Raw genomic sequence first — 27483 nt, 5'->3', positions numbered from 1 at the left:
ATCTATCTATTTCCCACAATGCATAAAAACTTAACCCATTAAACCACATTACTTGTTCAAGGCAGGAAGAATAAGTTTCCTTTCCCTGTCCTAAAAAGCATTATTATATTCGAGCAGAACAAAACACATAAAAATTAAGGATACAGTTCTTAATACAACATTCTAAAAACAACTACTGTTTCTGGCTGTAGTATAAATACAGTGAAACAAAAAAATGTAAACAGAATAAAACCTTTCATTCAAATTTTAGAAGAAACTTTTTTATACTTCTTTTAATTGATTACTCCAAAACAGTGATACTTCCATTTTTGGCAATTGAACACCATTGTTCTATCAAAAAGTGATGGAGGTGGGTCTTGTATCTTATCTGTTGCTTTCATTGGTTAACTAATAAAGAAAACTGTTTGGCCTGATAGGACAGAAAATTAGGTAGTCGGAGTAGACAGAACAGAATGCTGGGAGAAAGAAGCCGAGTCACAGAGTCGCCATGATTCTCCCACCCGACACAGCCGCAGTTTAAGATCTTCCCTGGTAAGCCACCTTGTGAGCTACACAGAATATTAGAAATGGGTTAGATCAATATGTAAGAGCTAGCCAATAAGAGGTTAAAACTAATGGGCCAAGCAGTGATTAAAAGAATACAGTTTCCGCGTAATTATTTTGGATAGAGCTAGACGTGCGGGAGCTGGGGCGGCAGGAACACAACCCACCGCTCCTTACAACAGAGCACCGCCGCTCTTATTACAACAAAAAAGTATTCTCTCCTCCAACCCCGAGTTAGCCTTGTGACTCACTGCAATAGACAGGATGTGGTATTTAAATCTAGGAAAAAGGAACTTTAAGAAGCTTTGCATAGCTTCCACCTCTACTACTGAAGTAATCTACATTGCCCCAAGGCTGGAGAAATGGCTCAGGGATTAATGTTCTTCCTGAGGTCCTCAGTTCACAACCTTCTGTAATGAGATCTGATACTATCTTCTGGCCTTCAGGCATGCATGCAGGTAAAACACTGTATATATAATAATTTTGTTTTGTTTTGTTTTGGTTTGGTTTGGTTTTTCGAGACACGGTTTTGCTGTAGTTTTAGAGCCTGTCCTAGAACTAGCTTTTGTAAACCAGGATGGCCTCGAACTCACCATCCGCCTGCCTCTGCCTCCCGAGTGCTGGGATTAAAGGTGTGTGCCACCACTGCCCTGCTAATAAATAAATCATTAAAAAAAATGCTTGGTACAGGAAGAAAGAAATGGGTCAGAGTTGCTCTTCCTGAGTACCCAGGTTCAATTTCCAGGACCCACATGGCAGTTCACGGCTGTCTGTAACACCAGTTCCAGGGTTACCAACACCCTCACACAGACACACATGCAAGGAAAATATTAATTTACAGAAAAAATAAGTAAATATTAAAAATAACACACTTGATGGTCTTGCAGAAAGCAGCTAGAAAGGTCACGTGAATAGTAAGATACGTGAAAGAACTGAGGTACCTTGAAAACCAATAACAAGCATCAAATCAGCCAGCAGTTTCTACAGGCCCAAGAATAAACCCAGCTGACATGACATGAATAAAAGTTTGGCGTACTTTATCAAGGAACAGTAAATAACTAAGAAAAAGGCAAGAATAATACAACCAAATCACAAGCCAAAGAAAGCACAACAGCGAAATTAGGAATTGTTATGTATGGATACTAAAATGTGTTTGATTACATTAACTTATAAGGTACAAATAATTCTGGCCTAGATGAACTATACTGCAATTTTCTGTATAAAGAGGTTCTTTGTGTGGCTTTTTTTTTGGGGGGGGGGGGGGGAAGCAGGGCCATGTTAAGTCATTTCTATATTAATTTACTATATTCTTTTTTTTAAAGACTATTTGTTTATTATATTTAGTTTCCTGCCTGCATGTATGCCTGCAGGTCAGAAGAGGACACTAGATCTCATTACAGATGGTGTGAGCCATCATGTGGTTGCTGGGAATTGAACTCAGGACCTTTAGTAGAAGAGCCAGTGTTCTTAACCTCTGAGCCATCTCTCCAGCCCCTAATTGACTATATTCTTCCAATATATGTTGTAGAATATAATTATAAGGTGTGTTACTTTTGTTTATGCTGTGGAACATTTATTTTAATGATGCAAACATGTATTGCATTATTGTATGTTAACTCAGTGAAGTGTTACTTTGCCTGTTTAAAGCACCTCATTTTTCTAATACAGAGCTGAACAGCCAATAGCAAGGCAGAAGAAAGGTTAGGTGGGGCTGAAATTTTTATTTGAAAATCAAAATCTATTTCACACCCACTTAACAAAATAATTTTCAACTATCCAACCATTCTTTTTATTTGTGTATTCACCGGGGAAAAAAATCTAGGATACCACTAGTAATGAAGACTATTTTGGATTAGTGGAAGATAAGTAGAAACACTTTTTAAATGTTCTACCCTATTTAATTTTCTATAATCACTCATGGCTTCAAGAATAGGCTAGAGAAGTATAGTGCAAGCCTATAATCTTACACTTAGTCAAAAGGATTTGGAGTTCAAGGTCATCCTCAACCACACAGGCAGTTTGAGGTAAACTTGAACCTGTCTCAAACCCCCAAAATGCATTATACAAATAACCATTTATTCACCAAATTCATGTCTTTTTCTTGCACCACTGAAATTGTCCAGCTTCACCAAGTGTGGTGGCGCACACCTTTAATCCCAGCACTTAGGAGACAGCAGAGGTAGGAGGATCTCTGTGAGTTCAAAGCCAGTTTGGTCTAAAACTAGGTTTGGTCAGTGTTTATCACAACAACAGAAAGCAAACTAGGATATCCACTAGAATTGTAAAGGAGGGAAGGAAGAGAAGAGGCAGACTGATCGCTCTGAAGAAAATAAACACAAAGTGCCATTTTGGATAGCCAATACTTACACAGGCCTTTAATCCCAGCACTTGGGAGGCAGAGGCAGGCGGATCTCTGTAAATTCCTGGCCAGCCTGGTCTGCAAAGTGAATTCCAATACAAGCAGGGCTACATTTAATGTTTGGCTGTAAATACAATGTAAACAGTGTATAAAGCCACTCATAATTTTCTCATTATAATGTATGGAAAATACTTTACCTAAATATCTTATTTCTGAATAACCAGTTATTAAATAAACTCAGTTCCTGGTTTCTTATTCAGATGTGGCCATTTCACTCAGTTTACTATTTTCAAGTAAAACAACCATTTTTTTTAGACTAACTTTTCAAGGTTGCCTCAAAAGTCAGAATAGTATAAAGAAGAAAAGAGCATCTATGCATTTGTGTGTTAAGTGTGTGCATCATGTATGTATGTACATACGCATACAAATGCATATATGTGCGCACGCGCGTGCGCACGCGCGCGCGCACACACACACACACACACACACAGATGTCTTAAGCCCAGGGTCTTCTCCTTTACTGTGACAGATAGTAGGAATACTATCTGTCCTCTGCATCTGATCCTCTGCACTGTATCATGAGAACTGGGCTTAAAGAATGATACAGAAAATACTAATACTCTGGCTATTGTATTGCTATAATAAAATAATCAGCTCTGAGTCAGAGATTTCCTGTACCCTAGACTTTTGGGTAGGTTTGGTGATAAAAGTGTAATATTAGCACTAGATCTTCTGTCCTGGTTAGGTTTTTTTCTCAACTTATTCAAGCTATAGTTACTCAAGAAGAAACTCGATTGAGAAAACTCCTATATCCATATTGGCCTTTGTGCAAGTCTGTGGGGGTATTTCCCGATTAGTGATTGATGTGGAGGTGCCTAGCCCATTTTGGGTGATACCAACCCTGGGCAGGTGGTCCTGAGGGTATAAAAAGAAAGTTAACTTGAGCAAGCCAGGGGGAAATCAATCCAACAAGCAGTGTTTCTCCAAGGCTTCTGCTTCAGTTTCTGCCTCCTTCCCTGGCTTCTCTTAGTGACCTGAAAGTTGTAAAATGAAATAAACTTTCATCTCCAAGTTGCTTTTAGTCATAGAGTTTTGTCACTGAAATAGAAACTAAGACAGTCTCATAGGCTAATATGTGATTTTAAAGGAAATCTATGGAGTAGCAAACATAAATGAAAAATTGTATACCCATAAAGCAATCAATGACTTCTATAACAAACAAATGGAACTGAGAAAAGGATCACAGGCAGAGTACCAGGAAGGACATTTAAAGAGCTGTCTAGGTGGAACTCTTATTGTCAGCCCTCTCTGGAGAGAAGGGAGGGAGGGAAGACTTCCTCAACAACTTGGCATTCAGCTTTCATTCACTGACTAGAAGTAACAGTTATGAAACCTCGGCTGCTTTAAAAAAGGAAACTAAGGAGGTACTAATCACCCAAGCATTGCAGAAAATAGTTGTGACCAAAGGAAAGTAACTCCCTTCCTGTGACCAGGAACCTTGATCCTTGTGGGATCAAAGAAGAATTTGTGAGAAAACAGTAAGTGGAAAAGGAAAAAACAAAACAAAAAACAAAACAAACAAACAAAAAAAACCTATGTGAAGGCCCTAACACCATGTATATCAATCAAATTACCATCTTCTAGAGGTCATAAATTTCTTGTAAAAAGAGAATAACGCTAACATCAGAAACAATAAAGGTCATGTTGAGTGAACCAGGTCAGTTTGCTGAGAATCAAACAATAAGGTCAATTTTTGAGAGATCCCTTCACACGTGCTATTCAAAGTATGCAATGTAGTTTTACCTACAAGGTCCACTATAACAGCTCCATCCACTGAGATTCCCAACTGCACCTGAAAATGCACTGAAACTGCTGATGGCTGTAAACTTCTTAGATTGTTAAATAAAAGTAATAATAAAATAAGTTAATCTAATTTTTAAAAAAGGAAAGAAAAAATTGGGGGCTGTAGCAAAATGGTAGAGCACTTACTCAGTGCGCATGAAGCCCTAGTGCTGGGGGGGGGGGAGAGATGAGGTTTCCATGTCTCTAAAAGAAACTGACAGCAACATGTTCACACCTATTCAAAAATAGAGAGGCTGTTTATTGCTAAGGGGCTTGAAGGAAGGGGTCAGAGAAGAAAGGAAAAGGAATAGAAGAGAGGAAGCAGGAGAAACATGATCAGAAGAGGTGGCTATATATAGCCTGCAACATAAAAAAAAATTTATTATATGGTGCTTTACTAAAAGAAAAGTTTACCAAGACTTGGATAATTGTATAACTTTACACAAAAGCGGCAAAGGGTATTCTTTCCTACTGAAATGTAACAGCCTTTAACCAAACTTTTACCTATAAAAACTCACAGTCCTCCTTTTGCCTTTGGGCTCTAAGTTTCCATGACTTAGCAAATAGATCCTCTGCCCAGGTGTCCAACAGAGGTTTTAAACATTTTGCCTCCCTGCATGGCTGTGGACTCCTTTCTTTGAAAGGACCCAGAAGCTGCTGACTTCTTTCTGAAACTGTCATGGAGATCATAAAGACCTTATGACTCTAGCCCAAGATACCTAACATTAAGTCAGTTAAGTAAAGGGGAGGAAAGGCAAAACTGGGTTAAATGTTGAACTAGAGTTCAAGTCAAAGAGCAAAATTAAGACTGAAGACAATTATCATTTGACAAAAAAATAACTGAAACAAACATTTATATTTTATGTGTGTTTGTGTGTTAATTTTTTTAAAGACCATAACCTGTTTCAAGATAATATATTCCAAAAAATTGTCTTCTTTTATGTTCACTATCTTCGTTATGTCTCCTAAGCAAGGCCTCAACACTCAAGTTATCTGGTATTATTCTAACTTCTTCTCTACTGAAATAATTTCCCATCTTTTATGAATTAAAGAAAGTAATTATTTCATTATAAGAAAGAGCCTAACTATCCTGAACTCCAAATGCCTTCCAAATGTTTACCATCTCACTACCCAATGTTACTGAAATCAGACTCATCAGCTCTTTAAATAAAATGCATACTCAAGTCCACATAGTTGCAGTTAGTGTTTCTGATAGCCCTATTTATATTTATACTATCACTTTTCTAATAATATCCAGAACCATCCATGACCTAGCATGCACCTTTTCCATTGCTCTGCAACTCCAAAAATATCTCATTCTATAAGTATCTCATTTTCCAGACCTTTCAATTCACATCAAATAAGCTCACTATAAACTCCATTACTTCTCTGGGAGCCGGAGTAATGACTTAGCAGTTAAAAATCACTTGTTGCTCTTGTGGAGGGCTCAGGTTCTGTTTCTAGCACACACATAGTAGCTCACAACCGTCTGTCACTCCAGCTCCAGGGGATCTGACACTGTCTTCTGGCCTCTACAAACAGTGCATTAAAGTAGTATACATACACACGTAAGCTAAAACCCTCACACATTAAGAAAAAAAACTGTTACTACTCTAACTCACACTGGCATACTTAAGAAGCATAATACAGTGGTTAAGAGAAGATTAAAGAGACAAACTAGATTCAAATTCAACTCTATCCTACTATTTGTAAATGTAATTCAACTCTATTTTCTGCCAAGTCTAAATTATCTCAAGGATTCTATGAGTAAACATATAAAGAATACAACATTAGTTATAGAAGATCCAATTCTTTCTTCTGGTCTTCATGAGCACAGAGCGTGCACATACACATACATAAAAATATTTATACAAAGTAAAAATACATATTTTTAAAATGTTAATAGTTGAGCTCAATCTCAGTGTCCATTTGATTCCCATATTTGAGAGTAAAGCATTTGGATCTCTACTTAATGGAAAAGGCACAACTAAAACACATTGATCTGTTTCTGTTATTGCCTACTTTAAATGGAAAAAAAAATCTCTTGCACCAGATTATAATCCCAGGTTTCAGAAGGCTCAAACTTGATCATGAGTCTAACACCCTTTAGCTACACAGTAAATTCAAGGACATTCTAAACTATAGAATGAGGATCTGTCTCCTCTCTCTCTCTCTCTCTCTCTCTCTCTCTCAGAGAGAGAGAGAGAGAGAGAGAGAGAGAGAGAGAGAGAAACCAATAGTTTCAAACCCATTTAAAGTAATGAGAAAGAAAACAAAACATAAACACAAAAAAAAGACCATTAGCAGCAATCTCTATAAACACCGCAAAAAGTAACTAGATAGCAAAATCAACAATCACAGAGCACAACAAACTCAACTGTTCAAGTATTACAATGAATGTCTAAATATAATCATATAAGGTGAAAAGAACTACTAGATATACAGTAAGTATGAGGGGAAAGGAAGCAATCAGAAATTCCTCCAGAGTCCACACCTATCAGAAAGCACTGAGAGCAGCCAATATGAAACCCAGCACTGCCTCTGCGAACATGCTAACAAGGTACCCACTGTAGTATTGTGGATGCCAGGAGAGAACATAATGCTCCCAAACTGACAGAGAAGAGTTTATTACTCACTACACCAGAAATAGACTACACTGTGCTGATGGTCCAAGCCCCAATGATGACAAGGTATCATGAAGAGGTCCATATTATATTTGTCATCACTAAGTGGAATGTATTACATTATGAGAGAAGAACCTTGTAAGGAGTCCAATTTTGTGCAGTATGTATGCCTGTCAATTACTAGAAAAAGTGGTATTATCTTTTTATTTTCCATAGCTATATGCAAATCTGCCCTTTGCTCGGAATAACTGAGCTTCCATTTTCAAAAACTGCTACATAAATAACCTGGATAAGATCATCAGGAAGAAAGGAAGTCAGAGTCCCTCATGAGTCTAAGATGTCTGTAAAAATTAGATAGCCCATGGAGACTCATGTTCCAACACCCTAGAGATACTGCTACTACCCAAAATGAACCAAGGAAATACTAAATGACAATACTCTATTTTAATGGAGGGGGTTCCCAGACAAAAATCTCTCTACATAACACTGACTGTCCTGGAACTCAGTATGTAGACCAGGTGGGCCTACCTCTGCTAGAATTAAAAGCATGTGCCACCAACTATAACTTATACTCTATAACCTCTTATTATGCTCAGTTGGAGTTCATGAAATCTTCTTGGCCCTTAGGCGCCAGTATTTTTATTAAACCTGTTTCCCCTTCCCTACTTTCTCCACACTTCAACTCTCTAATAATAAACACTCTTCCTTATAGCCACTCTACATAGCATTATCTTCAATAAAATCATTTACCTTCATGTTTCTTTACTTCTTTCTGAACCAAATTAGAGCAAAAATAGTATGTTCTTTATACATACACTTTTTTTCATATCTAAGTTCTTAAAATAAGATTATTTTTCAAGGTGGGTTTTACTGTGTAATAGTGACTACCAAGGAACTCTTGCTCTGTAGACCTAAATCAGGCTGGCCTCAAACATGGAGATCGGCCAATGCCTCAAGATTTAATTTTTTTAATCCTTAAAAAAAAGTTTTAAGGTTTACTTATTGTTATTCTTTTACATATGTTGATGTTTTTGCCTGTATATGTGTCTGTGTACCAGATGAATGCTTCCCATGGAAGCCAGAAGAGGGGGCAGATTCCCTAAAACTGGAATATAGTGCTGGGAATTGAACTTTGGTCCTCTAGAATAGCCTGTATTCCTAACTGTTGAGCTACCTCTCCAGGTCCATATAAAAGACTCTTAAAAGAATTCAGTACTCTCACTATACCCTGGTGTTCAGGCTAAAACCTTCATTGAGTTTTTGCTCCAACCACTACCTTAAAAATCCGCAAGAGCTGCTAAATCCAAAGGACATTTATTTCTCCTTGCATTGCTTAATCCACTCCACTCCCTAGTTACTTCTGTAGATTCCTCCCTTCTTCATTATTGAAGGAAAAGAAGACTTAACAGTAGAATGCCAAGAAATAGATATGGAAAGAAAAGTATTACAAAAATACCTTTGTCATCATAATTTCAAAAGCAGAAATTTGAGAGATGATCATATTACAGCCACAGTCAGAAGGAAAGAACAATAAACACACCCATGAAAAAGGCACTTCTCCACTCTAATTAAAGCTGGACCCAGTGTCCATGGAACTATGTATCCAGCAATGGGTAATTCTTCCTACTCAATTAATGCAATCAAGACAATTCCCTCCACAAAAACATGATCTAGACAATCCTTCATTGAGACTCCCTTCTCAGGTGATTCTAGGTTGTGCTAAGCTGACTATTAAAATTAACCATCATTCTCCAAAGACCTTTACCCCTAGGTAATGTCTCCCATTCATTGACCAACACTGATCTACGGAGTCAACAGATATATAATGCAAAAATGGAGAGAGCCAGCCAGTGGTGGTACATGCCTTTAATCCCAGTACTGCAGAGGCTGAGGCAGGTAGATCTCTGTGAGTTCAACACTAGCCTGGGGGGCTGGAGAGATGGTTCAGGAGTTAAGAGCACTGGCTGCTCTTCCAGTGGTCCTTAGTTCAATTCTCAGCAACCACATGGTGGTTCACAACAATCTATAATGGGATCTGATGCCCTCTTCTGGCATAAAGTCATACATTCAGATAGAGTACTCATACACAAAATAAATGAATCTTTAAAAAAAAAATTAAGAAAACAATCTGGGCCAGCCTGGTCTACATAGTGAATTCCAGGACAGCCAGGGCTGTTACACAGAGAAATCCTGTCACAAGCCTCCCTCAAAGGAGTATGATAATATTCCATTAATACAGTCTGAACAAACAAAAAGCAAATCACATATTGTTTTGCCACAACCACTCCAGAAAAAAGTAGTAGTGTTGAGACAGATTGCTTTTCTCTCTTCTGTCGTTCATACTGGAAAGACTAGTTGTCACTGTCGCGATACTCAGGTAGCCCTAAGATACCATGATCCATTTTGCAAAAATTTCAACTAATACCAGTGTGAAACCACATGAGTAAGGCATTTTGGAAAATGTTCTCCCACCTTCACTCAATCCTTCAAAAGAATTGTTAGCCTACTCCCTGATTTCTTCCGCACTCCTCAAAACCCAATTTTAAATAAATAATTTTAAACAATTTATGTATTTATTTGATGTGTGTTGGTGTTTTACCTGCATGTATGTCTGTGTGAGGGTGTCAGGTCCCCTGAAACTGGAGTTACAAACAGTTCTGAACGCCCCTGGAGGTGCTGGGAATTGAATCCAGGTCCTCTGGAAGAACAGGCAGTGCTCCCAATGGCTCAGCCATCTCTCCAGCCCCCACCCCCAACCACATCTTAAGCCATCTTTAAAGAAACTGAATAAGAGACCCTGAGCTAAAACTAGCTGCTAAACTCCAATTATTGTCCAATATATAGGTAGAAGACCATAAATTTTTATTATAGTTTTAAGCCAATAAATTTTAATGTCATGCTATAAATAAATAATACAGACTAACAGATAAGAGGATCCAGCCTATAGACATTCTTAATATATTATATATATAAGTTAATATATAACAAATATAGCCACTCATACATAAGTATGTATGTGTGTATACATGCATATTATACTGCATTCTGATAATTTAGAGAATCCTGACTAATATAAAAGGGACTAGGAATATAACTGATAAAGTATCTGCCTCTCACCAACGGTATATGCCAAAAAGAATACACTGTTAAGACTTCAGAAATAGGCTTCTTTCTCCCTCCCTCTCTCCCCCTTCCCTTTCTTTCCATAACCCACTGAATAAACTCTATACTCACCCTTGGGGGGGGGGGGAAGACTGTTCAGAAATAGAGCCACAGAAAATCTAAAGCAGTAGGCGATTTTTCATGAGTGTCAAGGTCACAGAAGGATTGGGGGGGGGTAAATTCAAATACTCCAAACACTGACTAGATCTGAGAACGCATTATATATCCATCATGAACATGGGTTAGATCCAGGACCAAGATTTAATTTTTGTTTTTAAGTTTCCCCTATTGCTATGAAAGACATTCGTATTTTAACATTATGCTGCATTGAATAAATGGGACCTCCTGAGACTGAGAAGCTTCTGTAAAGCAAAAGACACAGTCACTAAGACGAAAAGGCAACCCATTTACTGGGAGAAGATCTTCACCAACCCCGCAACTGACAAAGGTCTGATCTCCAAAATATATAAAGAACTCAAGAAACTAGACCATAAAAGGCTAATCAACCCAATTATAAAATGGAGCATTGAGTTGAACAGAGAATTCTCAACAGAAGAAGTTGAAATGGCCAAAAGACACTTAAGGTCATGCTCAACTTCCTTAGCCATCAGGGAAATGCAAATCAAGACAACTTTAAGATACCATCTTACACCTGTCAGAATGGCTAAAATAAAAAACACCAATGATAGCCTTTGCTGGAGAGGTTGTGGAGAAAGGGGTACAGTCATCCATTGCTGGTGGGAATGCAAACTTGTGCAACCACTTTTGGAAAGCAGTGTGGCGGTTTCTCAGGAAATTCGGGATCAACCTACTCCTGGACCCAGCAATACCACTCTTGGGAATATACCCAAGAGAGGTCCTATCATACAACAAAAGTATATGCTCAACTATGTTCATAGCAGCATTGTTTGTAATAGCCAGAACCTGGAAACAACCTAGATGCCCTTCAATGGAAAAATGGATGAAGAAAGTATGGAATATATACATATTAGAGTACTACTCAGCAGTAAAAAACAAGGACTTCTTGAATTTTGCATACAAATGGATGGAAATAGAAAACACTATCCTGAGTGAGGTAAACCAGACCCAAAAAGAGGAACATGGGATGTACTCACTCATATTTGGTTTCTAGCCATAAATAAAGGACATTGAGCCTATAATTCGCGATCCTAGAGAAGCTAAATAAGAAGGTGAATCCAAAGACAAACATATAGGCATCCTCCTGAATATTAACCTTCATCAGGCGATGAAAGGAGACAGAGACAGAGACTTACATTGGAGCACCGGACTGAAATCTCAAGCTCCAAATCAGGAGCAGAAGGAGAGAGAGCACGAGCAAGAAACTCAGGACCGCGAGGGGTGCACCCACACACTGTGACAATGGGGATGTTCTATCAGGAACCAACTAAGGCCAGCTGGCCTGGGTCTGAAAAAGCATGGGATAAAACTGGACTTGCTGAACATAGCGGACAATGAGGACTACTGAGAACTCAAGAACAATGGCAATGGGTTTTTGGTCCTACTGCACGTACTGGCTTTGGGGGAGCCTAGGCAGTTTGGATGCTCACCTTACTAGACCTGGATGGAGGTGGGTGGTCCTTGGACTTCCCACAGGTCAGGGAACCCTGATTGCTCTTCAAGCTGATGAGGGAGGGGGACTTGATGGGGGAGGGGGAGGGAAATGGAGGCGGTGGCGGGGAGGAGGCAGAAATCTTTAATAAATAAATAAATTTAAAAAAAATAATAGCGGGGCGGTGGTGGCGCACGCCTTTAATCCCAGCACTCGGGAGGCAGAGGCAGGTGGATCTCTGTGAGTTCGAGGCCAGCCTGGTCTACAAGAGCTAGTTCCAGGACAGGAACCAAAAAGCTACGGAAAAACCCTGTCTCGAAAATCCAAAAAAATAATAATAACAACAACATTATGCTGGGTTTAGTGGTGCATGTGTCTAAACCCAGAACTTGGGGGATAGAGACAGAAGCTGAGAATTCCAGGCCAGACAGGGTTACACAGTAAGGGTCTGTCTTAAAAAAAAAAAAAATTAAGGACAGCAAGCTGGTACAATCAAGTCTAAATACTGCAGTTTACCACCCAGACCTACATGGTAGTAAGAGAGAAGCAACATGCTGGGCAGTGGTGGTGCAAACCTTTAATCCCAGCACTTGGAAGGCAAATCTCTAAGTTCGAAGCCAGCCTGGTCCATAGAAGGAGTTCCAGGACAGCAAGGACTACGGAGAGAAACCCTATCTCGAATACCAAAAAAGGAGAGAGAGAAGCAGCTCCAACAAGCTGCCCTCTGAACTCCACAGAATATGTATGGCATGTGCTCCCTCCAACACCACCCCTGAAAAAAACCTAATGTTTAAATTTTCAGAGTATTTCTGACAAATTAGAATCTTTAACAATAGTTATTTTGATAACAGTACTGAATTTACATTTATTTATTTTTTTTAATATTTATTTATTATGTATGCAATATTCTGTTTGTGTGTCTGCCTGCAGGCCAGAAGAGGGCATCAGATCTCATTACAGATGGTTGTGAGCCACCATGTGGTTGCTGGGAATTGAACTCAGGACCTTTGGAAGAGCAGGCAATGCTCTTAACCAGTGAGCCATCTCTCCAGCCCCTGAATTTACATTTAAAATGTCCTTTTATTGCAACTCATACAAAAGTAGTACGGTGTAGTTAATAGTTCACAAAAAAGTTTACATAGAATTTTAGACTACATGAACCAGAAGTGGACAAGAACCTTGTATCCCCAAGCACTCTCATTGCTGAAGCAGGTGGATCTCCTCAAGTTTGAGGAAAGTTTATCTCAAATGAAAGAGAGAGAAGAAAAGCACACAGTCTGAGAAGGAAGAGACAGCAAAGAGCAGAAGTTAAAACAGCAACGAAGCCTGATGGTACAAATCTATAATTAACTGAAACATTCAAAATGAGGCAGGAGAATCTCAAGTTTGAGATAAGCCTGTGCTACATGGCAAGACCCTGTCTGGATAAACAGCAGCACAAATGCACCAGCTATTTCATAAAACAGACCTCATATAGAAATAGTAACTTCAATATCTCATTCTCATTCGTCAATGACATCACAGATCAAAAGGACCTCATAAATATCAACATTCTAACCAAACACTGCAAAGTATACATTCTACATAGCAGCCCATGGAATTTTTCTTTAAGATATCATAATAGGACAAAAAGTGACAATAAATATAGGAATCTGAATCACTTCTTATATTCTATTTCAATAAAGTGGGCAAAATTAGAAATGAACAGCAAGAGAAACCACAAAAAAAAAAAAAACCTGCACAAACTCTTGGTGCAGAAATGACATACTACTGAATTGATCCTTAAGGAAATCAATAAGAAAAAAATTTTTTAAAAAAACTTTAAGTAAATTAAAATTAAAACACTGCTTATCAAAGTCTACCAGATACAATGAAAGCAGTCCTAAGAGGGAAGTTACAGTCCTAGTATTTATATTAAAAAACAGTATCTCAAGTAGCATCAGGTGTACCTTAGGACTTTAGAGAAACAAGAAAATCCCAAGCCATAATCAAAACAAAGAGAATTAACTAGAATCAAGGGCTGACTCTATTCCCTTAAAGAATGAGGCCCCGACTTAATCCCCAGCACCCATCTAAAAGCGCCTGAAATCCCAGCACTGGGCGAGACAGGAAGGAAGATCCCTGGGATTTACCAGCCAGTCAGTCTGGCCAAACCTGTGAGCTCAAAGCTTACTATGAGACCCTCGTCTCAAAAAAAAAAAAAAAAAAAAAAAGTGGAAAAAAACTGAGGAAAATACTTGACATCAACTTAAGATCTCTATTAGGCACAAATGCACATGCATAGAAAACTTATTCAGGAAAAAAATTAATAAAAATTAAAAACACAATACAAAAACTCCATGACAGAATTGATCTTTGAAAAGAGGATGGACAAACCCTTAGTCAAACTATCCAAAGACAAAAACACAAGACGCAAATTTACAAAAGACAAAAAATGTAACACATTACAACATATATCAATGAAATTCATAAAATCATTACTATATACCTTAAAAACTTATATTCCAGGGTTGGGAAGATGAATTAGTCTTAAGCAAGAGGCCCTGAGTTTGGATCTCCAGCACCCACGTACTAGTCAGGCATGGAGGTGTACATCTGTAAAACAGCACTGGTGGGTGGAGACAGGCAGCTCCCTGGAGCTTATCGGCCAGCCAGGCTAGCCAAATCCAACAGCTCCAGGTTCAGTGAGAGATCCTGTCTCAAAAAATAAGGTGGATAGTGATCAAGGAAGGCGCCTCTGCACACATATGCATACATATATAGATATGATGTATGTATATACGTACGTACCTATGTACGTATACCCTCTGTGTATATGATATAGCTAGTTATTATTAGCTTAGTCATTTTATGAGACTCCTAACTGTGAGAAAGAGTGGGTCTCTGACTCTTGTGCTTGCTGTTGGGATTCTTCCTCCTGTTGGGTTGTCATGTTCATTGACTGCTTGTGCTCCATTATTTTATTATGTTGTATGTTGTCATGTTTGGTGGTATCTCTTAGAAGCCTGTTGTTTTCTAATGAGAGACAGAAGGGGAGTGGATCCAGAGGGGAGGGAATATGGGGAGAAACTGGGAGGTGTAGAGGAAGGTGAAACTATAATCAGGATACATTATTTGTGAAAATAATCTATTTTTAATAAAAGGAATAAATGAAAAAGAAAAAAGCCCTAAGTTAAAAAGAAGTAAGGATCTGTGCTTCATGCCTATAATAATGACTGTAGCTTTTAGGAGACTGAAGTAAGAGGACAGCCACGAGTTTTCCTAGTCAGCTTGGCTTATAGAGTGCAACCCTATATCAAAAAATATTTTTTTTTTTGAGCTAGGTGGTGGTGGTGCACACTTTTGATCCCAGCACGCAGGAAGATCTGAGTTCCAGGACAGCTGTTGAGATATCTGATTACACTGTGTAAAGGAAGATATGTCACTCTGATTAGTTTAATAAAGAGCTAAAGGCTGATAGGCAGAATTTCCAGGCACAGAGGATAGGTTAATTTAAGTTATAAAAACTAGTTAGGCCAGGCGGTGGTGGTGTATGCCTTATATCCCAGCACTCAGGAGAAAGAGACAGGCAGTGAGTCTCTTTCTTGTGAGTCTCGAGGCCAATCTGGAGTTCCATGACAAGCTCCAAAGGCACAGAAACCCTGTCTCAAAAAAACAAAAACGAAACCAACAAACAAACAAAAATCCCACCCCCCACCAAAAAAACTAATTAGAAACAAGCCTAAGCTACCGGCCAAGTTTTCATAATTAATAAGTCTCCCTGTCATGATTTGGGAGCTGGTTGGCAGGATAAAGGCATGGGACAGTCAGGGCTACACAGAGAAACCCTATCTCAGAAGGGAAAAAAATTAAAAAGCAAGCTTAAGAGCACAACTCAATGTACAGTCCACAGCTACCTAGCAATCATGAGGACCTTGTTTCAGTTCTCAGCACTATGAATAACAGAAAAGAGTTAAATATATAATCCTTGGGCTGGTGCTCACTGCCCAAGGATGAAGTCTGAAACTAGAATCAGTATGTCTCCTCTTTTCTCACACTTCAGTTTCATCAAGCATACTACAGCTATCCCAGCTCTTGACTATACTGCTCTCTTAGCTCTCAATAAGAAAAAGCTTCAGCTTCTATATGAGATTCCAAAAAGAAAACAAGTTTTTTTTAAAAAATGAAGTGGAGGGCTGGAGAGATGGCTCAGCAGTTAAGAGTACTGTCTACTCCTCCAGAAGAGTTCAATTTCCAGCACCCACATGGTAGCTCAGTCATCTATAATGGGATCTGATACCCTCTTCTATCTGATGACCTCTGTCACGCTGGCATACATGCAAATAGAGCACTCATATACACAAGTATTTTTTTTTTAAAGAAAAAAGTGGCTACCTGGTAACTCCCCCATGCTGAAAGCTCTGCTTGAGACACAGAAAAGAAAAAGCAATACAAGGATTTGATTTTATTCATCTGAGCCACAGAAGAAAGCACTCTAGTTCTCTTATGAGATGAGCAACCCTATAAACAAGTAAATCTAGTCAATTCTAAGCCTGCCACCTAGAAACTTCCACCTACTCTAAGTGTTTTACAATGGCAAAAGCTCCTCCTCCTCTTGCCAACTATTAATAGCAGACTGCAAGCAAGGGCAGGAGATAATCCCTTCTCACTGTAATAAGAGACATATGGATTCTGGCAAGCCTACTTGAAACTGAGTACATTTCAAGAAAGATAATTTTTTACTGAATAGGATTCAATCTAAGATTTTCAAAATGGGGGGCTGGAAAGATGGCTCAGAGGTTAAGAGCACTCACTGGCTGTTCTTCCAGAGGTCCTGAGTTCAATCCCAGCAACCACATGGTGACTCACAATTATCTATAATGAGATCTGATGCCTTCTTTCTGGCATACAGGCAGAACATTGTATATATAATAAATAAATAAATATTTTTAAAAAGGTTTTCAAGGGGGCTGGAGAGATGGCTCAGCGGTTAAGAGCATTGCCTGCTCTTCCAAAGGACCCGAGTTCGATTCCCAGTAACCATATGGTGGCTCACAACCATCTGTAATGAGGTCTGTTGTCCTCTTCTAGCCTGCAGAATACATGAAGATAGAATATTGTATCCATAATAAATATTTTTTTAAAAAAATTTCAGAATGGAGCTCAGCATGGTGTTACATGCTTTTAATCCCAGCACTTGAGAAGCAAAGGCAAAAAGACCTCTGAGTTCAAAGCCAACCTGGTATATGGTATACATAGTGAGTTCCAGAACAGTCATAACTATGTAGAGAGATTCTGTTTCAATAAAACAAACAAACAAAAAAAACTAAACCAAAAACAAATTAGGCTGGTGCAAAAGTTTTTATAAGCGGCTCAGCATGTACTGCACAGTACTACACATCAAATTATGACTTTCATCTTTTCTTGCATAAGCAACATATAGTGGCAGCAAGCAGCAGTTCTCCCAGTTAACAATGAGAATTCACTGAACAACACACTGTATGGCTAAACTGGTGTTCAACAAGCTAGACAAACACTTTCAATATACTTTTTCCATTTATGAATTCATCTCAAAGTATTCCTCCATACTTTAAGCTACAGTGCACCTATAAGACAGTCGCTAATGCAGGCAGACTCTAGAAAAAATTTGATACAAGACTGTCTCAGTGTAATAAATAATCAACAAATCCCGAATCATGACCTACAACTTAGCCTTTAGCAATAATTTATAGATAGCCTGAAACTCAACTTTGTAGAGCAGGTTAGCCTCCAATTCACTGAGATCCACCTGTCTCTGCCTCTAGACTGCTGGGATTAAAGGCGTGCGCCACCACACTTAGCAAAAGCAGTAAATCTTTTCTGAAGTTGGAAAATTCCCAATGTGGTGGCAGGTTGCACAGATGGTAATCTTGTAAATTTCTCAACTCTTTTCTTGACTATGCTTGTTTTACTTAAGAACAATTGGACATAAAACCAAAAATTCCATTTTCCTCTAACTATTACAAAAATCTATTGACTTTAGACATGCCATTTAGCCTCTATAGGAAAAGATGGTTTCACCAGTCTTAAATGGTTACATAAACCCTTCAAACTGACCAAAGCTGGTAGTACATAATTGACATTCTAGTTCTCAAGAGGCTGGGGCAGGATGGCAAGTTCTGGACCAATCTAGTCTACATAATTAGTTCAAGACCAGCCTCAGATACACGATGAGAGCCGGTCTATAAATACATAAATAAATGTCTACAAATTGGATTAGGGCAGAAGAAAGGTTGGATGCAAAAATAACTAAATACAACTTTAAAAATAAACCTTATTTCATGTGTATACATGCCTTACCTACATGCATACCAGGAGTGTGCCTAGTACCCACAGAAGCAGAAAGTTGCATTGGATCCACTGAAACTGGAATTACAATTATGAACCATGCATGGGGTGGGTGTTGAGAACCAAACTCAGGTCCTCTACGAAAGTACTCTTAACTGCTAAGCCACATCCCTGGCCTTAAAGTCAGTTCTATTAAACCTTTCTAACACCAGAGACTCTTTTTAAATGGAGGGTTTGTTAAATACATAGATGATTCCAAAGACCAATAATACTTCCATTCCTATTGATTCTTACTATAGTCAAGTCTATTGTTCATTTTAAATAGCACTTGATTAATTTAGAAAGCAAAATTTTATTTTATAACTATTTAATGGCTGTGATTAATTCACAATCCAAATTATTAGCAGCTAAATTAAAACATCACATGCACTGTAATTAATTTAGCATGTCCTTTGTTTCCTTTAAAAATATGTGTCAGATTCGAGACCAGCCTGGTCTACAAGAGCTAGTTCCAGGACAGGCTCCAAAACCACAGAGAAACCCTGTCTCAAAAAAAAAAAAAAAAGTGTCAGATTATCATAATTTATAGAAATTGTCCAAAGTTTTATCTCATAATGAGCTTTTTTTTCGCCTTGCACTGTTATTACTTACCTGGAGCTCAATTATTTCAACTACGCTAGCTGGCCATTGAGTCCCAAAAATCCACTGATCTGTTTCTTCCTCCTCCACCATGCACTGAGGTTACAGGTAAACATCATTACACATGGTTTGCACATAGGTGCTTAGGTCCTTATGTTTGTATAGCACTTTACCCACTGAGCATCTCTAATCAGTGTGTATCTCTGACTGGCCTGAAATTCACAATGTAGACCAGGCGGGTCTGTATGCCTCTGTCTCCCTATGATTAAAAGCATGTGCCACAACACCTGGGTCTCTTAACCCACTGTAATGAAGCTTTGGTCTCACAGAAGTTCCCTGAAAAGAAAAATATTTTCTTTTAAATTTTCCTTTTAAAATTTTTTATAGGGGCTGGAGAGATGGCTCAGCAATTAAGAGCATTGCCTGCTCTTCCAAAGGTCCTGAGTTCAATTCCCAGCAACCACATGGCGGCTCACAACCATCTGTAATGGGGTCTGGTGCCCTCTTCTGGCCTGAAGGCATACACACAGACAGAATATTGTATACATAATAAATAATAAATAAATATTTAAAAAAAAATTTTTATAATATTTACTTATTTCTATATTTTTTGCCTGCATGTATGCTTGTGCACCACATGTGTGCTTGGTGTCCTCCAAGGCCAGAGGGCATCAGATGCCCTGGAATTAGAATTACAGACAGCTGTGAACCAACATTTAAGAACAGAAAATCAAACCCGGATCCTCTGGAAGAGCAACCAGTGTTCTTTAACGATCTCTCCAATCACTTAAATGTTCCTCCAGAGGCTTTTAAAATGCCCCACCCCTCCCTGAGGATCTCTAGGCAGTTAATGGTTGCTGGAGGGGAGAGAAATTTTCTTCAGTTGTGCATATTCATGAGTAGCTTATGATCCTATAACTAACACCCTCATCTATACTCCTCTAATCAATCTTAAACTCATTGGGTCATCCTCCCCATCATGCAAAACAAACAAAAAAAAAAACCCCAAAAGTAGAAGAGAGACTAATTGGTAAAAGGAAGAGGATCAAAGGGAGAGGGACAAGAAAGGATACTGAAGAGTAAATATGATCAAAATGCATTATATACACGTATAAAAAAAGCATAATGTAACCCATCTGTAAAAGTAATATACGTTAACCAAAATACAGCCAGGCAAGGTAAAGCAAGTCACAGTTCCAGTTTGTGGAAGGCTAAAGCAGGAGAACTAAAATTTTGAAGCCAGTTCAACTACAGTGAGACACCACCCATAAAAATAAATGAATGAATAAATTCATTTCTTAAAGTTATAAACTTTCGACGGGCATGGTGGTGCATGCCTTTAATCCCAGCACTTGGGAGTGCCGGAAGGCAGGCAGTTCTCTGAACTGAAGGTATAGAAAGAGGGTTCCAGAACAGCCAGGATTACACAGAGAGAAACTCTGTCTTTGAAAACAAATTTTGATATTAGGGATCAAATATACACCTGGCACTGACTTATACTACTACTTTCAAATTTAAATAATGTAGATAACAAAATATTTAGCATTAAATGCAATGTATGAGCAACATACTTTTAATTTAATAAGAAAACATTCTGCAATATACAAAGAAGGTATGAACTGATCGTGAATGATACATTTCAATGAAATGCGTCATCTGATTAACATTCCTGGGGAGGTACGCATGGGGTGTTTCCAGGACACATTCCTGTGTCTGACACATACATTCATGGATACCCATGAATCAATCAATCTCTCACGCTCTCTCTGGTTTTTCAAGACAGGGTTTCTCTATGAAACAGTTCTGGCTGTCCTGGAACACACACTGTAGACCAGGCTAGCCTCAAACTCACACTGTAGACCAGGCTAGCCTCAAACTCACAAAGATCCACCTGTCTCTGCCTCCTGAGTGCTGGGATTACAGGTGTGTGCCACCACCTCCCGGCAATACTCAAGTCTCTTACATATATACAATGTTGTATTGCTTACATATAATCTACAGATATCCTTCGACATTCTTATTTCAAGATCATCTGTAATGGTTAATACAATAACGTCTGTAAATGTCTAATGCATGCACCATTTTTTTTTCTAATATATTTGTCTGTGGTTACTGTCAGCAGCCCAATCTGGCCTGGAATTACTAAACTTCCTAATTCACTCTCTGCATACTGGAATCACAGGTGTGTATCACCATGCCAAGCCTAGATATAAACATTTAAAAGAAAATAGCCAGGTACAATGTGATGCAGGTGTGTAATTCTAACTACTAAGGAGAATGAGACAAGATAACAACTTGAACACAAGGGTTTAGATGTCGTGCATGAGCCCCTTCCTCTAATGAATGACAGACAGGGTGACAGCAAACTATTAAATAGGTGTAAAGAAGGAGGAAAAGATCTGTCTGTAATACTCCCATCAATTCATCTATGTTATTACTCAATACCACACCATATTTAAAAGTCCTACTTACTAAGGTAAGCTAATAGCTTACAATAGACTTAACTATGTGTAACATTAATAATAAACCTGAACTAATAAAAAAACACAGAAATATAGACTGGGGATGTAGCTCAGTATTAAAAATGATTGTTTTATATGCCAGAGGCCTTGGGTTCAACTGCCAGCACCAGAGAGAGAAAAATAAACAGATCATAGGCTTGATGACAAAAAATTTCAGTTATACCTTTAATATATGCTGAAAGTAAAATCCAAACATTGTTTACAACTCTAAAACCTGGAGTTAACAAATTTAATTAAATACAGTTTTTTGAATCTAGAATTCCACAACAATTCATAAAGATTTAGTAAAATACAAAAAATCACATTCATTTGGGGGAGATAAATGACAAGCACAATCACAGAACTGTACTTATTCAACACTGTACTGCATTAGTCCTTCAATAATGAGAGTGTATATTCAAATCAGAATGATCATGTAATGGTCATTTCTAAAACAGTGCTCATAAAATACCACAACTAAAGATCACTAACGGTGACACTTCCCTTTTCACACTCTACTAAGTTCTACCTACAGAAACTTCAGTTTGTGGTTTCAAAAGTCTATATACAATCATGGTATCGCTTATTAAAACCAACCTGTCAATTTTTAAATCAACAATCCAAGCAATAAACATAATCCTTACTGTCACTTTATCACAAAACATTTAGTTACTGGCTACCAGAGACCTCCAATATTTATATATAAAACCCTAACTATGCTAAACAAATTGCACTTACTATTCTGCTCACACTAGAAGAGCAATCTCAAAACCAAGTATTTGAATTTTTTTTAATATTTATCTTGAAAAAGGTACAAACATAAACTGAAAGTCAACACGTGCTAAAAAAAAAAACAAAAACTATACATTACCATTTCCCAAATCCTAAGTACTTACAGACATAAAGTGTTATATGGCTTATTTTCAAACACTAAATAAAACCTGCTGATATACTTTCAAAACTAATTCATATCAACTGTGCAAGAACATTCTTTCTCCATTTAGATACCCTCTTTTATCTCATTTCCATTAAGATAACTAAGAGGGATTATTCCTTTAATATACTGCCAATATATTCTTAAAAGAATCACAAATCAAGTATGAAGAGTGCTATAATATTTTCTTTTAATTAATTAAAAATTAATTAGCCTTTAAAGAAAAGCAGGTAAAAATGTAAGCAGAAAACAGGTAAATCAGAATAAAGATTAGTATTTAAGAAAGATTTAGTATTTTGATTAAAAAAGCAAAATATTCACAAACAAATGATATAACATTTGGCCGCTAGGAAAAATAAAACATTAGCATCACAGAAAAATATAAAACAGCCAAGAATATTTAGAATTCAAAGTTGTTCTATTGTAAAAGCAAAAAGCTGATGGGAAAATTACTTACATGTGACATAATCAGTTAGTGATACATAGCAACAAACTATCATTGCCCAAGTCACCTCAGATTTTGTAAGATGACCTGTTAACACATGCAAAAAAATCACTCTCATGCTGTCAAACAAGTTCTATTTAAACTTTCGGTTACAATAGTCAAAATCATATTTACAAATATGGCATTATTTTAAACCTAGTTTTTGATTTAGTATTAGGCCAAAATTTTTCTGAATTTCAATGTTTCCATTTAGCTGTAAAAAAACAATTTTACCTAAAAAGATTCTTTTAATTTTATTAAGTGATGTGCTACATAATTAGCAACAACAAATCCACTTACTTTTTTCTCTTTCTCATGATGTTTATCCTGAGAGTGAGAGGAAGAATCACTTAAACTTTGGTCATATGACCTATTAGATCCCCGTTTGCTCTTTTTCTAAAAAAGAAAATATATACATATATGTATATGTATATAAAAAAATCCACTTTTTACTTAAACTATTTTCCATGTGAAATGTTTAAATGTCAAAAGAATTTTTTAAAAAATCAGTATTTCAATTTATAATAGTTTAAACACAATCCACTTGCATTACAAAGAAAAATCTAATAAACCTAATTTTAACATCAATGCCATATTTTTGTATATTTGTTAATATGTGTGAAAACAAGCCAGGCATACATCTTTAATCCCAGCATTCGGGAAGCAGAAGCAGACAGTTCTGTAAGTTCATGGTTAGCACGGCCTACATACAGAGTAGCCATCCAAAGCTACATAGAGAGATCCTGCTCCATCCTCCACAAAAAAAACTTGAAAACATACCTATTTCAAATAAGCAACTATATTTTCAGAGAGAGAGAAAGAGAGAGGGGGGAAGAGGGAGGGGACAGGAAGAGCAAAGCTCTAACCAAAAGCTATTTACAAAAGAATGCCATAGCTGAAATCCTAGCACTTGGGACACAGGGGAAAAATAAATGGCAAGACTGGAAGAACAGAAAAAGTAAATATGTAAAAGAGATACTTTATTGCCAGTAGTAAAGCAAGAAGCATTTACTTTCAATAAATACTGAGAAAAACAGTTTTCTAAAGCCTTGTCTCTGCAGGTCATTTAGAACAAATTAAGACTAATGTCAATATTAGACCTATGTATTATTAAAAACATTACATATTTCTATTTAAAATACAGCACTGCATAATAGAGTACAAAGGTAAGAATGTTTGGGTGCTTGCAAGTTGCTCACACTGTAACTGACTAGTTTTAAACTGATTTTTAAAGTGACTACAAAATAACTTCAAGTTCTATAAAAGTTTATTTTAACCAGATGGATTTTCACAACTAGCAAATAATATCACACCAATAATTAGTAATGAGAAAAACTCTAATTGTATAAATGTCAAAATTATTTCAGCTATTTGTTTGAGATAAGATCTCATTGTAGCCAAGGAGGGCGCTAAACAACAAATAGCTACAAGATGACTTTCAACTCTTTATTCTACCACCTCCCAGGTGCTGGGTGGGTGGGGTTACAAACATACCACCACACCCAGCTTCAAACTTTTCACTTTTATAATGTCTAAACTTCTTATAAACAGTTCATTTTTACCAGCCCATTAAGATAAATCATCGTTAGCAATGACTAACACAGACACACACTCTAGCTAATAGTCATGTATCATTTAATGAGGAACATCATAACAACTTGCTGTATTAGGTGATTTCATGAGTAGAGGCCCGAAGAATGGTTAGTATTATTTAGAAGAGGAAGGAGGGCAATTGCTATTCAGCAGGTAATAGCAATTAAAAATAAGACAGAGAGATAAAAACAAAGAAAAAATGTTAAGTATATGAATCTACATATGTAAGAATTGAAAGAGGTACTTAGGAGCATTAAAAATACTTATTTTTCAAAGGAAATTGGACATAAGTATGTAAAACCCAAAGCTTCTAACTATGGGCTACGGACATGGCTCAGCAGTTCAGAACACTAGTTGCTCTTTCAGAGGGCCCAAGTTCAGTTCCCAGCACCCACATGAGGGTCCATAACCATTCATAAACTCCAATTCCAGAAGATCTGACACCCTCTTCTCACCTCTGTGAGCACCAGGCACACTTTGTGGTGCATATACACACATACAAGTAAAACACTCATACACATAAAATTTAAAAACTTTGAAAACTAAATGCTTCAAAAGGTTTCTAATTCAATCATCCATGTAACTGTTTAATCACAAAGTCTGACTAAATCTTAAATCCTTTCAAGATGGGTCTAAATATATTTTATCAGAGTCTTTAGTCAAATAACAAAACAGCCTAATTTCTGTTTTATTATTTCCTAGTAAATAAAAACAAAAGTTACATATATAACAAATAAGATGGGTAACAGAGATGCAACAGGAAGATGAGACAAAATACAAAAAATTTCAAAGTGATTACAAACAGGAAATCAAAGCAACTAGAACAAAGAGTTCTCCAAAAGTTAATTTTTCCACTAAATGATATTTGCTGTCGGTTATTAGAATATTCTAGTGAAGCAAAATATTTTACTGTCACTAGTTCTTTCCACTCAATACAGAACATACTAAATGAATTTAATTTTTAGCAAAAGTCAAGGAAGAACTGTGACTACGCTCTTATTTTATGCCCTTTGTAAGATGGTGTCACCATCTTGTCAAAATCAACTGCTATTTAATACTAAATTTAAAACTGCTCTTACCAGCTTACTAAAATGGTATTTACAGTAGCCACAGTACTGGACGTTGTCTGCACCATTTCCTTCTTCTTCACAAAGCAGCCCAGCAAACTGGGCACTGCAAACAAAAGCCACAGACATCAATGATTCTCAAGCCATGACACATTTAAGCAAAGAAAATTAACCTTTTCGCATTTATTTGTCAGACAATATAGAGGAAAAAGGGGTAATATAGGGGCCAAGGGTCTAGCTCCATTAGAAAACCACCTGCTTTTTAGTATGTGTAAGGTCCTAGCCTTGCCCAAGCCCACCTTACTTGCTCACAGAAGGGGACAGAAAAGCTCTATTGCAGTTGTAATCAAGGTCATTTCACCTCCACTTGTAATTATCATTCTTTAAGACTATGGTTATAGTTTATGATAACCTCTTCATTTTTATCATGAAGATATATGAAGGTTTTATGTCACCAAATAGTGATTAAGTTGCTTTAAAAGTTGCATTCAATGACACACCCCTGTGATTCCAAGTGCTTAGGAGGTTGATAAGAGTTGAGTCTAGGATTTAAAACAAGCATGGATAACAATGAAAGCCCAGGAAAACACAATAACAATGTTTCATAAGATAATTATAATTTCAAAATATTAAATATAAAAATAAATACAAGTTATTAAAAAAAGGGAGAAAGAGACAAATTCCTTTTCTCTTCATAATTAATAATTCTTCTTACTTTTACAATCAGTATGTTAGTACAAATAAATGTCATGCTTCACTAGAGGTCTGAAGCAGCAATGCGGTAGGGATGGGGTGAACAGTGAGTGCCCTTTCTTTTTGTGGACTGGTCCTGAGGCCTCTCATATGCTAGGCAAACACACTACTACTCAATTACATCCCTATCCATCTTTGTTATTATCTTTATTCATGTATTCGGCATGTATTTTTGAGGAGGGTAGACACAATGCATTTACAGAGGTCAGAGAAGAACTTGAAGAGTTGGCTCTTTCCTTCCACCATGTGGGATCCAGAGTTCAAACTCAAGTCATCAAGGCTGGCAGCAAGCATCTTTATTTGCTGAACTATCTTGTCAGGTCTTTTGTATTTTAGAAATATGGTCTCTCTCATAGAGTTTTCCAAAATGGCTTCATATTACACAGCTCATGCAGGCCTTGAATTTGTAATTTTCCTGCCTCCACCTGAGTAGCAGGTATCACATGCTTGTACCACCGGGCCTGGCTCACACATCAACTTAAAAGGAAACATTCTTGCAATTCATACATGTTTCAAAATCATAGCTCAGTAAGCAAGATCGATATAGACTATGTTTTTGGTCAAAATAATAAACAAGGGCTGGGGATGTAGCTGGACAGCAGAGTGTTTAGCTCTGAGGGGGAAAGACTTCCCCAGAGCAAATGTTATAGCTCTGAAGGGAAAGGTATCCTGGCAAACAGGGAGCCAAGGAATACCACAAAATCATACCACACGACAAACCTCGCACAAGAAGATTTATTGGGAGGGGAAAAACCCAGGAGCGTGGCTGTCTCTGCTCGGCAAGAAGCAGCAGGGACTGGGATTACAGAGGGTTTCTGTGGGGACACAAACATGGTGGCGATGAGTAGGTTTTCAAGTCCTGAGCTTGGGCTTTTTACTCTGTAGGAACTCGGCCACCTGAGGCTGAAAGAGCTGGGATCCAGCTGGTTGGTGGAGCCTGACAGAAGGAGATACTCAGGAATGGGGCCTGGCCACCCTTATGCCTCAGGGTCTTACACAAGTTACAGAGTTTGATATTCAGCGCTGAACAAAAAACCTAATCCAGTAGAAAGCAATGTAATAATACATGTGTAGACAGATATTTGATATCATGATGTTACATAATA

General features: G+C 37.6%; 1 protein-coding gene and 1 pseudogene across 11 annotated transcripts in view; one reads left to right on the top strand and one right to left on the bottom strand.

The window, feature by feature from the left end:
- Mllt10 (MLLT10 histone lysine methyltransferase DOT1L cofactor) overlaps positions 1-27483 on the bottom strand; it is a 154827-nt gene that overhangs the window by 77962 nt on the left and 49382 nt on the right. For 10 of the 11 annotated variants that reach the window (XM_041630615.1, XM_041630614.1, XM_041630613.1 and 7 more), the window contains 2 exons: positions 25637-25730; positions 23265-23360 (listed from right to left, as the gene is read on the bottom strand). In XM_041630615.1, the coding sequence (XP_041486549.1) occupies positions 23265-23360; positions 25637-25730 (190 nt within the window). The remainder of the gene's footprint in view (positions 1-23264; positions 23361-25636; positions 25731-27483) is intronic. The other variant, XM_041630618.1, reaches the window with a different exon arrangement.
- LOC121432562 lies at positions 344-4804 on the top strand (annotated as a pseudogene).

Source organism: Microtus oregoni, unplaced genomic scaffold (genome assembly GCF_018167655.1).
Source record: "Microtus oregoni isolate MIOR12 unplaced genomic scaffold, Mior012 000035F_ref0000213, whole genome shotgun sequence".
Taxonomy (NCBI): domain Eukaryota; kingdom Metazoa; phylum Chordata; class Mammalia; order Rodentia; family Cricetidae; genus Microtus; species Microtus oregoni.
This window is presented reverse-complemented; position numbering and strand designations above follow the sequence as displayed.